This window comes from Magallana gigas, chromosome 6 (genome assembly GCF_963853765.1).
Source record: "Magallana gigas chromosome 6, xbMagGiga1.1, whole genome shotgun sequence".
Classification (NCBI taxonomy): Eukaryota; Metazoa; Mollusca; class Bivalvia; order Ostreida; family Ostreidae; genus Magallana; species Magallana gigas.
The window spans coordinates 30,144,014-30,159,955 of record NC_088858.1 but is presented as its reverse complement, the minus strand read 5'-3'; the positions used below and the strand labels follow the sequence as shown (position 1 = coordinate 30,159,955).

Genomic DNA, 15,942 nt, shown 5'->3' with positions numbered 1-15,942 from the left:
ATATCTTTTTATAGTTACATAATTGAAGATTTGGCAGTAGAGAGGCAATTCAAGGTTTCTATGACCTTGAAAGCTTGTTTTGAAGCATCAGATGATTCTAAGTGTTTGGTCAACATTGATATATTCAAAAACTCATTGCTGCCAAAATCAATCTGTGACTGGACTGCTGGATTCTCCACACCAAGTAAGACTATTTCACGATGCAGACTGTCGAGCATATCTTAATGGTACCATGTTTATTACCATACAAAATATACCATTATTATTTTTATTCATTTTTCCAGATTTTGATTTGAATACCTGGTACAATAATCAAGGAATTAATCCAGAGTCAGTTCTTTCCCTTGTCAACAAAAACACACTGTTGAATGAACTTGGCATTAGTTCTTATCTCAGTACCAATCCCTGTTCTTTTACATCAGAGACATTTAGCCCAGCCAACAGTATGGGATGGAAAAATGGTATGTTTACCGATTACAGTACCTTAAGTTTAAATTGTCTTACAAATTTGACACATACTATTTATACATTCATACATCTGAATGTACAATTGTTCTGTTGTATTTTTCTTTTCTTTTTCTTTTTTTGTAGATTGTAAAAAGGATTTGAACACAACTCTACCTGTCTTGTCGTCCTTTGTCAGATGCAATGTTCCCTCTTTCTGTACGGGAATTACCTGCTGTATCGAGGAAAACAAAGTATTAAGGAGACATTTCACTGTAGGAGTAGAACTTGATGACTGCAACCATATCATGACTTTCCAAGTAGAACAACTGAAAATTCAAATAAAACTTCATGACTATTCCTTTGGTAATTCCCCTTATTTGTTTCAAGATTGTAAATTCAGCATTTAGAAAATGGGAATATTCCTAATTAAAGATGACTATGCAATTGTCAAACTGTTCATGTTAATAATGAGTGATTTTATGTTAACAGGAGTCACTGAAAAACGATACTTGATGAGTGTAATCCAATTTGAGTAAGTATATATTAAATATTATAATTGATCATTAAACATATCAGTATCTTTGTTTGACAAACAATTTCATAGTGACAAACTTTGTGATTTTGTTAGTAATAAAATTGAATTATGAAGTTTTTTGTTATCAATTATATGATCAATCTGTTAAGGTAGGTATTATATCTAATACATAGACTTGGGTTTTTTTATAATCATTTATGATTAATTTTTAATTTGTGTTTAGGTTTAAAATCGATGAAATTCCTGCAGAAAAAGCCTATAAAATTTCTGCTAGCCTTGGGATCTGTTATGGAGTTGGGCCATGTATCTTAGATTCTCTTGAATTGCTTACAAACTTCAAACTCCCCAAGTCTTTGTGTGAATGGGGTACTGGCTTTCCAAATGGTATATTTATATTCATCATTTTATGTCGTGAATTCCTCTAAAGTTCGAAATTTTTCATTCTCTGATGTTTTTTTATTTTAAATTAAAGAATTTATAACATTTGTAACAAAAATTATCAATATAATTATACAATTATATTGACGATTCTTTTTCACCAAATAAATGTTTTAATTATTTTATCTGCTCCCAGATTTCTCTGGAAACTCCTGGTTGTTGGACAGAGGTTTAAGCATTGGATCAGTGCTCTCAACAGCAGATGCCTCCGCTTTATACTCAGTATTGGGAATGCAGGATTTCCTTAAAACAGCTGATCAGTGTGACATACGAAGTACATTGTACAATCCTAATACCAATGGATGGAAAAGTGGTTTGTGGCAATGCTTTCATTTTCCAACTCATTCAAAATATTTCCTTGAAACATTACCTTCATTTTGAAAATTTAATTAAAACATTTTGAACGATTTTTTTAACACCTTCAATTTACCACAGAGTGTCCAGATGCATTGACTCCCTTACCCCTGCCTAGTTCCGTCGTCTGTCGGTTACCCAAGTCGTGTACAGGAATAGACTGTTGTGCAGAAATCGGATATTTGGGCAGACGGACTATCAACATTCAAGTCTTGCTGGATCCTTGTGAAGCAATCATGAGTCTCAATATAGAAAATATGCAGTACAATCTAACTTTGATGGACTATGACTTTGGAACAACAGATCATTTTACATTGCAGGGAGCTATTAGAATAGAGTATGATTATGTTTGCCTTCAAATCAAAGAATAATGCTTTTTTTTGTAATATGAAATGCTTTTTTGTGTTTGTTAGAAAACCATTTATATTGTGAACAAGTTTTATTTTTTCATCATACCAGGTAAAAATTTACAAAAATATGATAACTAATGATATGAAATTACCAGATTTTGAAAAATATCTGATTTTTTTATTTGCAGTTTTAACATCCAGAATTTGGTAATAAAAAGAAAATATTTGTTAAACATGAACTTGAGCGTATGTTTGGAATCATCAGACCCAACGGCTTGTGTGTACACAGTTGCAATTTTCCGAAACACTCTACTTCCAAAGAAACCATGCAGCATGAAGCTTGATTTCATTAATCCAAGTAAATTTATTTCTGTTCCTTTTAACAAATACTCCTGTGTATGATAAATGAGCTGGTAACAAAATTATCGTGTCATTTGTGATAAATTAACCAGTATCCACCAGTACCTTTTTGTTTGTTTGCATTTATTAGGTTTTAACCTGACATCTTGGCAAGCTCTCAATAACTTTGGCTCTACTCTGACCCCAGAAGAGACCAAGTTCCTTTGGAGGGAGATTGGCATAGAAGATTATGTTGGTGTAGGTTGTTCAAGATCAGCACCTACAAAGAACAATTCAGGTTGGCATGATAGTTTAATACATTACCATTATGTTTAAAGGTCCATTGACCCTCTGTTTAGGAAGGTTAATCTCACAGAGTAAAATTCATTATAGAATTGTTGTTAAGGTGATTTATGTGACTCTGTTCTGTTGCATTAATTTCACTTATGATTTAGATTTAATTTTGAAATATTTAAATGTGTATATTCAGAATCTGAACAGAGGAGTGTTGAACCTATTATGCTATAACAATGTTTGGTTACTGTATATCATTCTGTTTAATATATGAAATTTATTTTAAAATTTTCTTTCTTTTTTTTTTAATAAAAGCTAGTTTAATTTTTTAAATGAATTTGATTATTTCTATTACAGATTGTGCAGTGTCTCCACCAAGCCCTGTAAGCAATAATTTAAATTGTCACATAAGCTCAAACTGCACGGGGATCGCCTGTTGTTTACAGGACCATATATCTGGAACATCATACCAATTCTCCATAGAAATCAATCCCTGTGATGAAAAGATACTTATTACACTGGAAAAGTTTACCTTTACTATGTCACTCTTTGATTATACAATGGGAACAAAGGAAGTTGCAAAACTGTTTGGAGTGCTGGAATTAGAGTGAGTTGCATTACATTCTCGCATAGGACTATTTTTTAAAATGCTGATTAGTTACATTGTCTTTAAATGAAAGTAAGGTGTTTTATGTATAGACTTTCAACAAATAATATTTTTAGGTACATGATAGATGAGTTGGAACTGAGTGGTGAATTTGTTCTTGATCTGAGAATTAAATTGTGTTATACAAAAGGACAAAATTGTGAACAAGATATTGCAGCTGTGACTGGACTAAGATTACCTAAACCCCTCTGTCAGCTACAATTGGGACAACTTCCAATTCCAGGTATTGTCTACTTGCGAAGAATTTATCAAAATATTTCTGGATTTATAAAACAACTTTAAAAAGAAAAAAAGTTATCTTAGATAGTTTAAATTCTCTGAATTTTAAAACTTAAATGTAACACATGTATGTAATGGTAAAAGATTGAAAGTCATTGGCTTTACCGGTATATACCAATGTACCTCTTTCACTTTCTATTGTGAATAACTATGCATTTATATGAAATAAAATGTACTTTGTGACTTATAAGTAAAGCTTACAATTTTCCCTGCTTGATTGATGAAAGGTTTCTCTCTGAGTAATTGGATGAAGGATAAAATTGATGGCCCAGTTCTACAGCAGTGGGCCATTGACCTTCTTAAGTCAGAACTAAAGCTATCCAGTTATCTTAATGACCCTATGTGTGAAAGAGAAGATCTTTCTTCAGGAATTCAGAACTGGAATGTCAAAGGTGAGAAAGTTGCTTTTTTTTAAATTAACACTGTTGGATAGACACAATTAAAGAAAAGAAAGATCCTACATGTTTGTGTTTCAATTTAGAGTGCAAGGAAAGTATCACAGTTCCAGCCCTACCAGCTCACACATCTTGTAAACTATCTAGTACCTGCTCTTCTGTGAAATGCTGCACAGATCTCCACTTGCTGAAAACATCTGTCCAAACTGAAGCTAATGTAGACAGGTGCAGAGGGAAAGTCTTTATCAAATTAGAGAAATTAGAAATAGAGTTCCTTCTCACAGAATTTGAGTTTTCCAAATGGCAACGACAGTCAATACAGAATGTCTTCACTGTAGAGTAAGTACATCTAGCTTGCATGTGAAATAAGCTGAAACTTGACAACTCTCTCAGTAATGATTATTTAGCCTATATCTTCATCTTATGAGTATGAAGTGAATACCATATATCTATCTTTTATTTCACATGTGGCAACATTTGCAAAAATGGAAAAGATTTACTTTTTAGCTCACCTGAGCCAAAGCTCAAAAGAGCTTTTCAGATCAAAATGTGTTTATTGTCTGTCGTCGTTATTGTCATGGTTGTCGTCGTCGTAAAATTTTCACATTTTCATCTTCTGATGCATTTGTTTTAATTTGTGTCAGTTATTTTGCGATTTAAAAAGTATCTCTCAAATAACAAATAATACAGATACAATTTTTGTATATTTTATACTTGGTATTTGCGATATGAAATTATCATGAAAGAAGCAAAAAGTACATTTTTGCAAAAAATAACAACCCAGGCAGATACATGATATCTAGTTTTCAGCTTATTAAGTTGTTGAGTTGTTGAAATATATGATGCCTAATACAAACTTTCCTCGAATTAACCTGCAGATATAAAGTTGAATATATCACATCAGAGAAGGCTTACCTGTTAAGTGTCAACTTTAGTGCCTGTTTTGAAACTAATGGAGACTGCATGCTGAATTTTCCCATCATGATAAATACCAGAATTCCTACTTTGGATTGTGATTTTAAAAACCAGTCTTTTGCCATACCTGGTTGGTCAATTTTAAGTCTTCAATATCAGCACTAACCTAAGATAAAACAAATAATTTGGTTATCATTCTTCTGAAAATCTATTTTTTTTTAATTTTTTATACTCAACCCATAATATTAATAACTTTTTAAGTCTTCAATATCAGCACTTACTTAAGATAAAACAAACATTTTGGTTTTTATTCTTCTGAAAATTTATGTTTTTTGTTTTTTATACTCTACCCATAATTTTGATAACTTTGTCAAACTTTATCAACTTGTTTGTTATAGGATTTGACTTCACAAGCTTCCTAAAGAATAAAGGAATTTCAGCTTCAGTTAGTACTTTACCAGCACTATTCTCAGAACAGTTACTAGAGACTCTTGGAGTGAAAGGATTCTTCCTCAGTATACCCTGTAATAGAAGTGACTATTCGGCAACGTCATCAGGATTTGAAATTGGTATGAAGATTGGCTTTTAAAATTTATTTTTATGAGTGAAACAAACAGGTAAAGCTACTCTCCAAGACAGCATGTCTTACATCAGAAAAGTAAGGTTATTACAGAATTTACTTTTAAATTTAAGATGTTCTCTGCATACTGTATCCAATATTTTTTGCACAGTCTAAAATTAGTATCTAAATTTTGTATTCAATTCTTTGTACATGCAAGAACTAAAAAAAATTATTTAAAGGTATTTCCTTGATAAATATAGACACCAGCTGTACAGAGAATATATCTCCATTTTTGACTACTCTGGCCAATAACACCAACTGTCGAGTGTCTTCATCTTGTACTGACATCCAGTGTTGTACAGACATGGCAATTGTTGGGAGAACTTTGAACTACCGAATCAGTGTGGATGCGTGTGCTCTTTCCTTGAACGTGGAGATTGAAAAGTTCAAGTTTGAACTGTCTCTTATCAATTTCAAATTCGGAGTTCCTCAGAAATTCAGCATAGACCAAGTTTTCTCTATTGAGTAATGTATTAAAAGCTTGCTTTTGATGATAAACAATGATTCCTTTCTTTTAGAGTCTGATGATAAAAGTAAAGTTATTAATGTTATTTATTTAATGTATAACATTTTTATGGTATAGATATCTCATAAAAGATTTGAATGGACAAAGGCAATACCTGTTGGATGTTACGCTGACCGTATGCTTCAGCGACTCTCCATCCTGTGAGATAAGAAACAAAATACTACAGAATTATCTCGTCACTAAACCAGTGTGTGCATGGTACACAGGATTCTCAAACCCAGGTATTTGTAATTTGCATTGGTGTATAAACTTACGTTGCTGATGAATTGTAATATGAAATAACATAACTATTAAAATACCAATACAAAGGAAGACATGTCACCTGAATTTGCTCTTTCTAAGTTCATGTATATGTTTGACTTCATCTTCAAGGTTTCTCTTTTGCATCTTGGTTGAATGCCAACAACATAACTATACCAACATCTGAATCATTAAATGGTCTGTATTTACCTAAACTTTTGGAAGCATTAGGTATATCTAAATACATAAAGGTGCCGTCCTGTGACAAAGACAAGGGAATCTACAGGAACTCTTTTAATGGATGGAACTCGGGTTTGTGTGATACTGTAAACATGTGTCTCTGTCGACTGTAACTTGAAAGTATGCTATTGATAAATTATTTGTCAATAAAAGCAGTTTTTAACATGAAAAAAAGTTGAAAAGTTGCAAATGAATTAAATCATTCTGACTATTCATGTAGGTAAACTTCCTTAATTTTATTAATTTGGTAGATTGTCATTTTGATGACATTATCAAGAGACCAACCATTGACAAAGATCTGGCCACTTGTGTCCTTTACAAGACGTGTACTGGAGTTCGGTGCTGTATGGATGTACCTAGTGTAGGCCTGTCTGTGGAGGCCTTTATTGAAGTTAGTGCCTGTGACCATCAGCTCAGAGTGGGCGTAGAAAATCTCAAGTTTAACAGGAGTCTGCACAATTACAGATACGGGGACCTGGAGAAGTTTGATCTGTTTGGATTCATTGAGATAGAGTAATTTTTTTCCGTCTGCTTAGTACAATAAACAATAGTGTACAATTCCATGATACAATTTTTAAAGTTCCAAATTAGTGTTCTACAATACCATGATATTGTTTCAGGATGCAAAATAGTGCAACAGAATTACTATGATATAAACTTTGATTAACATGTATATTTAAAAATCAATTTGAAAATGAAACCAAAAGTCTTACAAAAACACTAAGCTGCTATTTTGTCAGCTGTATAATTGTCTATTAATTCATTTTTCCTAACAGCTTTATAATAACAGACCTTGTGTACAATGGTGAAGGTGGAGAATATTTGGTGAATATGAACATGAGTGTGTGTCTGGAATCAGGACAGCCTTGTCATTCCATTATACCTGTGTTTGTCAATACAATTCTTCCTAAAGAAGTGTGCAACCGAAATCAAGACTTCAGAGACAAAGGTAAGATGCATTTACATGTATATTTATTATTATATCTTCAGACATTATGAAGCTTAAATGAAATACACAACTAAATGTATATTCAAAAAATTATTTTCATAATTGCTTTTTGCATATACACTAAATTAATTTTCCTGAATTATAAATATGTTTTTGCAAAAATCATGATATATTCTTCCCGATTTATTGTCTTCATTTGGCATGATGCCATGAAGTTGAGTGTATTTTTTTCAATGAATGTTGATATGTTTTTGTTTATTATACTTACCCAATTCTTTTGGTAGCATTTTCTTTGAAAACATGGAAATCTACACATGGACTTAGTGTGGGATCATCTATGGACATTCACTATGTGAAACAACTGTTCCAAGATCTTGGAGTAGGTCCCTATCTCCTGACAACATCAGAAAAATGTGACTGGAAGAAATTCCCATTCAAAGAAGTCAATGCTTCAGGATGGAATCATGGTAACCAAAATTCTTAAACTTTGTGCTAATGCAAAACTTCTATTCCTATTTTTGAGTCATACTGGTAATTTATAATTTTATAGAATGTGAGAAAGAAACAAAAGGGTTGAGCACATTAGGGACACACACAAGATGTGCAATATCTAGGACATGTAGCAGTGTTCATTGCTGTCTGCACTCAGAAGTCCTCAACACAAACCTGGATGCCTTTATTGACATCGATGCTTGTAATGGTAAAATAAATGTTGGCATAGAGAAGTACCAGTGGACTCACAAACTTCTGGGATATACGTTTGGAGAGATGAAGCATGTTTCTTTGTTTGGAATGATTAACATGGAGTGAGTCAAATTTCAATTTAGATATCAAAATGCTAGGTATGCGTGTATGTATTTTAAGGAATTATGAAAAATATTTTCAGAAACAAGGTAACTTTTTATATGTAAAACGGGAAGATTAATATACAATAACGTATTGTTTTAAATTATACAGGGAGACTCCTTTGTAATCCAGCGTAAACGCCTATTGATACATGTTTTATATGCATTCACTGAAAAATATTGATCTTCGATTTGCATAAAATACAGTTTGACATTCATCAATAATTTCACATGTTTTCACAGAGAACTTTTATTTCCCCCTTGCCTTCTTGCTAATGGGCATATACTTTATGAGACTGAGTGCACAAATTATAATGTTACCTGCCTAGTGCTTTTTTTCTTTTAAGGGGACATTTTAGAAGCATTACATTCAAAATATAGTTATGGGTTTTTTTATATGGAACATTTTTACCAATATAATATAACTACCCCTTCGAAAAATTCAAACTTGTAATTGTAGAAGCACGTTCTGTATGTTGTATTCGTATACTTTATAATTCCAGCTACTTGATAACTGACTTGGTAACTGCCTACGGTATGAACCTTAATTTAACAGTCTGTTTCGAGACATCTGGACCGTGCGAAATAAATATTCAAGTTCTTAAAGAAAATAAGCTTACTAAGCCTACTTGTAACTGGACCAGGGATTTTGTTAAAAAAGGTTTGTGAATTAATATTAATATTTCTGATTGTATTGTAATCACAATTACTGTGAAGATTGAAACAGTCTTCTATCAATTTTTCATTTTTTTTAAAGATTTCTCACTAGAGAATTGGTTAGACAATAAAGGTTACAAAATTAATAAAGTGCTCCCATCCTATGCTGTGTCTGAATTGCTGCATGACCTTGACATCATTCAGTACATGGAAGAATCCAGCTGTGACAGGAAAACAGTACCCTTCCACCCCAGTAAAAGTGGCTGGAATAATGGTTTGTACATTTTTCATGAACACCACAAGATGACCAAAGGTTCATGCCTTATTAAGTGTAGTTTTATTTATGGCATTACATGAAATTTCAAATTAAAAAAAATATATTTCTTTGCATTGACAAATTTGTATGACATATTTTCCTGTTTGTAGGCTGTGATCAGTATGTGTCCCTGAGCTCCATTGCCTCTAACACAACTTGCCACCTGTTTGAATTTTGTACTGGAGTGAGATGCTGTTCTGATTTGGCTCTACTGGGACGCTCAATCAACTCCTGGCTAATACTGGACCACTGTAATTACAAACTCAGTGTAGGCTTTGAGAAGTTCTCTGTCAATGTGAGTTTGCACACATACTCATTTGGAGAAGAACAAACTATAGTTGTAAATGGAGTTGTGAGACTAAGGTAATTTGATATTTCCATTCATTTAGATATTTGTGTCAGTAAATATAAAGTTAATAGGAAAATCCAGACAAACTGATTTTTTGAAAATATATAATTTATGTAATATGCATGTATAGTTAGAGTGATGCATAATTTTTAAAATACATTTTTATTTCAGATTTACCATCGATGACCTTTCCAGTGAACGTAAATTCTTGGTAAATCTGAACTTGCAGATTTGCTTTGAATCAGCTAAAACGTGTATGGTCGATATTCCAATCTTTACAAACACTAAACTTCCCAAAAAGCCATGTGATTGGACCACTGATTTCCTGGATGATAGTATGTTTACATAAACATTTCCTTAAGCTTATCATATCTGGTGATTACAGTCTTACAAAACATCATTGAAAAGCTTAATTAATGCACTTGGTTTTGGGGGTTTTTTTTACAGAATTTTCTTACCATATCTGGAGACTTGGAAAGAGAATATCAACTGCTGGGTTGACAGAAAATAACCTTGCACAGCTCATGCAAGATCTTGGTTTGGCACAGTTTGTGTTCAAGGGCAACCAGAGGTGTAGCAGTTCAAAATATCCATTCATTGGTGCCACTGACAACTGGAAAAATGGTAAAGCAGATCTTTTGAAAGACTGTTGTAGTAAAATGGAACTATAACTGGCAAAGTACATTCATTTTAAAAAAAAAAGCATATTGTCAAGATGGCATATGTGTGACATATTATGAGAACAAAGGTTTTATTGCGATTTTTCTCTGATATTGAAATATGTGTTATATGTATAGTATTTATACGTCTCTTTGCACATGTAATACTGAATTTCCTTCTTATTTTTAAGATCAATTGAAATAGAGATGTTCAAATGTTTCCTTTTACTTTTTCTCTCTGTATATTTGCAAAATATAGAAAGATCTTTTGTGTGGGATTTTGGTCGTGAGATTGTTTTTATATTTCACTGTATGATTTGTTCATTACAGATTGCAATGAAACGTTGTTGGAGCCTTTACCCTCCTTGTCAGGTAAGCCGGTCACCTGTCACTTCCTCAGTTCTTGTTCTGGCATCCACTGCTGTGTAGATGTTCCTGCCATCAGCTCGACCTTCTCCACCAAGCTAGAGATAGATCCATGTACATTCCAAATGGTGGTGAGCATTGATCAACTGAGCTTCTCAAAGAACTTGTTTGAATATGAATGGGGACAAGAAGAAGAAGTTTGGCTCTTTGGTGTCGTCAGAATGACGTAAGTCAGCAAGTGAAATGTTTTGTTATGGAATATAAGTAAAAGTTTACAATATATTATATATTTATTTACAATCTACAGGTTCCAGGCATTTGATATGTACACAGATGGGCATTTCATAATGAATTTGAGACTAGATGTTTGCTTGGAGGCTCTGCAGGTTCCTAACTGTAATGTCTCTGTAGACGTACTGAAGAACTATTATCTTCCAAAGAAAGTTTGCAAATGGGATGCTCCATTCACAATTCCTGGTAATTTTATATGTTGTCTTCAACATAAATCAATTTTCAGTTATACATAATTAAAAAAAAGGATTGCCATTGTTGAAAATTGCTAAGCAAATGGTATTGTAACATTTTTAACATAAACGTTTGCTAACAGTTTATGATTAGAATATACGAATTTGCCAAAATAGCTCTAGCAAGTTTATAAAGAAAAATAATTGCCAACTAATGCAGGTTTTTCACTGAATGACTGGCAAACAAGCGAAGGACTGACAGCAATTACACCAATGGAGAGTGGCGCCGTGGACAACTTGTTATCCCACCTCAGTGTGGCTGCCTTCATGCTCTATCCAACCTGCTCGCCAACTGGTTCTGCTTATGCTGATGCTGCCACCAAATGGAATACATGTGACTATTAAATACAACCCTGAAAGATTAAAATTTGCTGGAAAATATGGCTAATGGAATTGTATATGCATTATATGCCTTGCTGATAAAGTATATAAATGGTTTTGATATTTTTGTTACAGATTGTCCTCTAGATGTTCAGCAGTCCCTTAACAAAGTCAGAAATGATGCTCTCTGTACAGTATCATCAACTTGTGCAGACATTACATGTTGTGTTAATATACCCTTGTTGAACAGGACTTTTGAAGTTGGAATAAACATTGATTATTCATATAAGAAGATAAGAGTGCATGTCGAGAAGATGTATCGCAAGCATTACTTTAGTGGATTTGTATCAGGAAAAGAATACATCATGAGTTTGGGTGGCGTTTTTAAAATCAGGTGATTCTATAGAAATCTTGGTACAAATTCATAAGTTAGTGGCATGTAATTTTTATTTATTTCTTGCCATAGTTGATTTCATAGGGATGATTTTAAAAAACTGCCAACCTGTCATAAATGGCATGGCATATTTGTGAGTGATAATTTGGATGTAAAGAAGTATTTTTTGTCAATGAACATAAGTGATTACTGTATTTGGTATACCTTGTAAAATTGTTTGTTATTAAAAATGTCTATACTAGATACGTTGTAAATGACCTGATTGATGGGAATGTTCTGGATCTCTCAATGTCTGCTGAAGCTTGTTTTGATGATGGAGGGCCATGTGTAGTAAATATATCCATTCTCAATAATGTCATCGTGCCAAAGTCTCAGAAAACTTGGGATAAACTTTTCTCAATTAAAGGTAAAAGCAATGCAGTTTGAAACACTGAATACAGTTACTTGTAAATGTGATTATGATTTTGGAAATTAGAAATTTGTGAATACTTTTTGTCATTCAGATTTTTCTACTACTCAATGGTTGAATGAGAAATCAACGACAGAAATGAAAGTTTTACCAAGTTTCTTGTCCGATGAACTCCTGGAGAGCCTCTCTGTGAGGCCTTACCTTAAGTCTGACTCAGTATGTGAAGCCATCAGATCCTCGGCTGATGTTACAGGCTGGAACAATGGTATTGTCTTTTTTTTTTATAATTATTGGAAACATACAAGGATATTTACATATGTACATGTGTATGTAAAGGGGGACTTAGAAGTTTATGATTGCATCTAAGATGTCACTGAACAAACTTCTTACTTTCTTTTGCACTTTACTTAATTTTCAGAGTGTGTTGACAAAAGCAATGTGTCTGCCTTGTCCTCCTTCCCTCTGTTCTGTGAACTGGACACTAACTGTAACAAAGTAACTTGTTGTGTAGAAGCAGAATTAACAAACTCCACATTCCAAGTCAACATGGATATTGATCCTTGTACCAGGACACTTAATTTAGGAGTGGAAAATCTACAAGCAATCATACCTTTTACAGATTTATCATGGGGTATGAGAGAAGAAATACTTAAAAAGAAAATATATATTATGTTATCAAATGTATGATTGATATCTTTGATGGGGGTTTTTAAATCAAAATATTGAGTAAAAGTTTTGTTGAATCTGCTTTACAATTTATCAAACTATGAAAATTATGACATTACTCATTCAAGTACAACTAGATGAAAGTCACATTTTCTAATGAGTCAATGTATAAATACAGTTTTAATAAATCGATCATATCGTCAGATTAACAAAACTAAGTACACCTTTGATTAAAGTTGATCTATCTGTTCCATAAGGTGAAGAACAGAAATACTACCTGTTTGGATTAATACGCATTGAGTGAGTTGATTGATATATTTTCACTTTTATCCCACTTATTTTTGCTCGATGTAAATTTATGACTGATATTGATATACCTGATATAGGGTTTTTTCAAGTAACATTTTGAAAGTACATTTTGAAGAATTTCCACGATTTCATGATGGGTTTTTTAACAGTCAAATCGATTTTTTTAATCTTTGATATTTGGCTTTTGATACATGTTGTAAACAGATTTATTTTGTTTCTTTAAATGATCTTTGAAGTATACTACATGTATGTTTTGTTTTAACTTATCAAGAGAGAGATAGAGAAAGAAAGAGATTATTGAATTTCACATTCTAATTTCAGTTACAAAGTCTATGACCTCTTAGCTGAAAGTATGTTTCTAATGGACCTTAAAGTATCCTTGTGTTGGGAGAGGTACAAACCCTGTCAGTTTATAGCAGATGTATTCCAAAATACAATGATTCCAAAAAGAAAATGCACAGGAAGGCTTTCCTTTGAAAAACCAGGTACAGCTGTATATTGTATATGTTTTTGTAGATAATGTTAAAAAAATATTTACACTTGCAAATGTTTTCTCGTATATAACAGTATTTGCGCAATCCGCTGTTATTCCTGCATAAAATCATTATGGGTCAAGAGGTCAAAGTAGCGCATGAATAATGTACTATTGTAGGTCACTACTTTTTCTATGTGGTCAAACTAACAGACTTGTGCTGAATCACAAGATATAAGAAATAAGGTATCATTAAGATTACTAAATTTTTAAAAATCTTTTTTAAGGATTCTCCTTGTCAAAGTACACTAGAGAAAATGGCCTCGTTCCCAACAAATTGACTGAAAAAGACTTTGTTTATTTGAACGACTATCTGGGTGTTTCCAGCTACATATTGCATCCTTCCTGTAATAGATCAGATGCTCATTACCTGCCTACATTGAATGGATGGAAAAATGGTAATTATAAAGTTCAGTGCAGCCACTTATGCTTGAGAAGAAAAACATTCTTTAAACATGACTTAAAGTGGTATGGGACACTTCCATGTTATGACGTATTGTTTATCGAAATAAACAATAAAATAAAGTGTAATTATATAAGTAGTTTCTTTCCAAAAATGGTCACCTAACTCCGTAGCGCAGTGGGTTAGAGGGTTTACTACGAACCTGTAAGTCATGAGTTCGAATCCCGCTGGGGGTTTTCCAATTTCTACCTTTTCAAATATTTTTAAAAGCTACTTTTTGGTTAAATTATGTAAAATTTGAAAATTCTAAACTGGTGAAAGTTTTTCAATTATATAGTACTTTAATCCACATAATATCGACAGATGTCCCATACCACCTTAAGGTTAACATGGTCAGATATTATTCTATGTATTAATTAAGTTTTGTATACATCCCGATGCAGAATGTCCCTCAACATTGAACCCAGGACTAAAATCATTACCTTCCTATGTAACCTGCCACATGACATCCAGTTGTACCAGTATTAACTGCTGTATGGATGTAACCAAACTAAAACCACAGTCACTCCAGTTTTATTTATCAATTGACTCATGTCGATGGACAATTCAATATGGGATTGATAGATTTGTTGTACAGCCAACCACCATGTATGACTTTAAGTTCAATGAGTGGCAGGACTACTGGATGAAGGGAATCTATAGACTAAGGTATAAAGAAATGAGGAAATAATGATTCCTTTTATACCTTTTATAACTAAGGGTGTATGTTGTGCCTTTACATCAATCCAATTATCATTACTGCACTATGCGAAAGAAAATTATTTAAATTGCAGTTTCTTTTTTACATAGATCAATTAAATAAAAAATTTAATTTTTAACAGGTATGCTAAGATAACATGTAATTTTACCAATGACATGTGTTCGATATAACAGTTGTGTAGTATTCTGATGGACAAGCTTAATTTAATGATGTTATTGGAAATATTTTAGGTTTAAGATAGTAGACCTCCCAGGAGCAGAATCTTTGCGAATTAGTCTAAAGTTTATGGTTTGTATGGAGAATGGGCTGCCTTGTGAAGAGGTGTCTGTACTTGATGATACGCTTATACCAAAACCTAGCTGTGAGTGGAATATAGGAACAGAAATAAAGAGTAAGCAGGAAGAAATATCTTTTTTCAGCTCTGGTGTTATTTGGAAATGAATATTATAGAAAACTAAATATGTGCACTACAAAATACAATGGCTATACGTTGCTCATTTGATGACTTGTTTTCAATTTTCTTTTAGATTTCACAATTAATTCATGGAAAACAAAAAACAAGTACACAGTCATGGAAGACTATAGCATAGCTAGACTAGAGGAAGAATTGGGAATGCATGGATATTTGTATAACTCCTCACAAGTATGTGACAGGTCATCAGGAGTGTTTAATTCCCCCTCAGCTGGATGGACTAATGGTGGGTTTTATATGTATCTATAAAAATACATTTTTTAGTTTTGATTTTTAAAAATGCAACTTACCACTACATTTTACAGTTTTTCCGAGAATTTTAATCAGGAATTTAAAGAATTAGAATGATTTCTGTTATTTTCTGTTTTGA

The 15,942-nt window shown here is 32.7% G+C and overlaps 2 protein-coding genes and 1 long non-coding RNA gene across 3 annotated transcripts in view; all 3 read left to right on the top strand.

The window, feature by feature from the left end:
• The first annotated feature begins 1,861 nt into the window (after positions 1-1,861).
• LOC136275984 (uncharacterized) lies at positions 1,862-2,754 on the top strand. Its single transcript, XR_010714482.1, has 3 exons — positions 1,862-2,111; positions 2,313-2,482; positions 2,615-2,754. It is a non-coding gene; the product is annotated as an uncharacterized lncRNA (long non-coding RNA).
• Positions 2,755-3,117: 363 nt separating this feature from the next.
• LOC136276360 (uncharacterized) lies at positions 3,118-11,651 on the top strand. The gene is made up of 20 exons (XM_066088240.1): positions 3,118-3,364; positions 3,481-3,647; positions 3,931-4,095; positions 4,185-4,437; positions 4,977-5,143; positions 5,412-5,582; positions 5,836-6,100; positions 6,219-6,382; positions 6,893-7,154; positions 7,418-7,590; positions 7,875-8,057; positions 8,141-8,396; positions 8,939-9,096; positions 9,193-9,366; positions 9,519-9,771; positions 9,929-10,092; positions 10,205-10,381; positions 10,747-11,008; positions 11,090-11,259; positions 11,467-11,651. Exons 1-20 carry the CDS (start codon positions 3,297-3,299, stop codon positions 11,649-11,651), a joined length of 3,837 nt encoding a protein of 1,278 aa, XP_065944312.1. The 5' UTR covers positions 3,118-3,296.
• Positions 10,752-15,942, top strand: part of LOC105342368 (uncharacterized) — a 51,697-nt gene continuing 46,506 nt past the window's right edge. The window contains exons 1-12 of the mRNA XM_066088239.1: positions 10,752-11,008; positions 11,090-11,259; positions 11,467-11,640; positions 11,763-12,021; positions 12,264-12,695; positions 12,849-13,061; positions 13,354-13,396; positions 13,727-13,890; positions 14,165-14,335; positions 14,784-15,048; positions 15,331-15,491; positions 15,628-15,798. Of these exons, the coding sequence (XP_065944311.1) occupies positions 12,569-12,695; positions 12,849-13,061; positions 13,354-13,396; positions 13,727-13,890; positions 14,165-14,335; positions 14,784-15,048; positions 15,331-15,491; positions 15,628-15,798 (1,315 nt within the window). The 5' untranslated portion in view covers positions 10,752-11,008; positions 11,090-11,259; positions 11,467-11,640; positions 11,763-12,021; positions 12,264-12,568. The remainder of the gene's footprint in view (positions 11,009-11,089; positions 11,260-11,466; positions 11,641-11,762; positions 12,022-12,263; positions 12,696-12,848; positions 13,062-13,353; positions 13,397-13,726; positions 13,891-14,164; positions 14,336-14,783; positions 15,049-15,330; positions 15,492-15,627; positions 15,799-15,942) is intronic.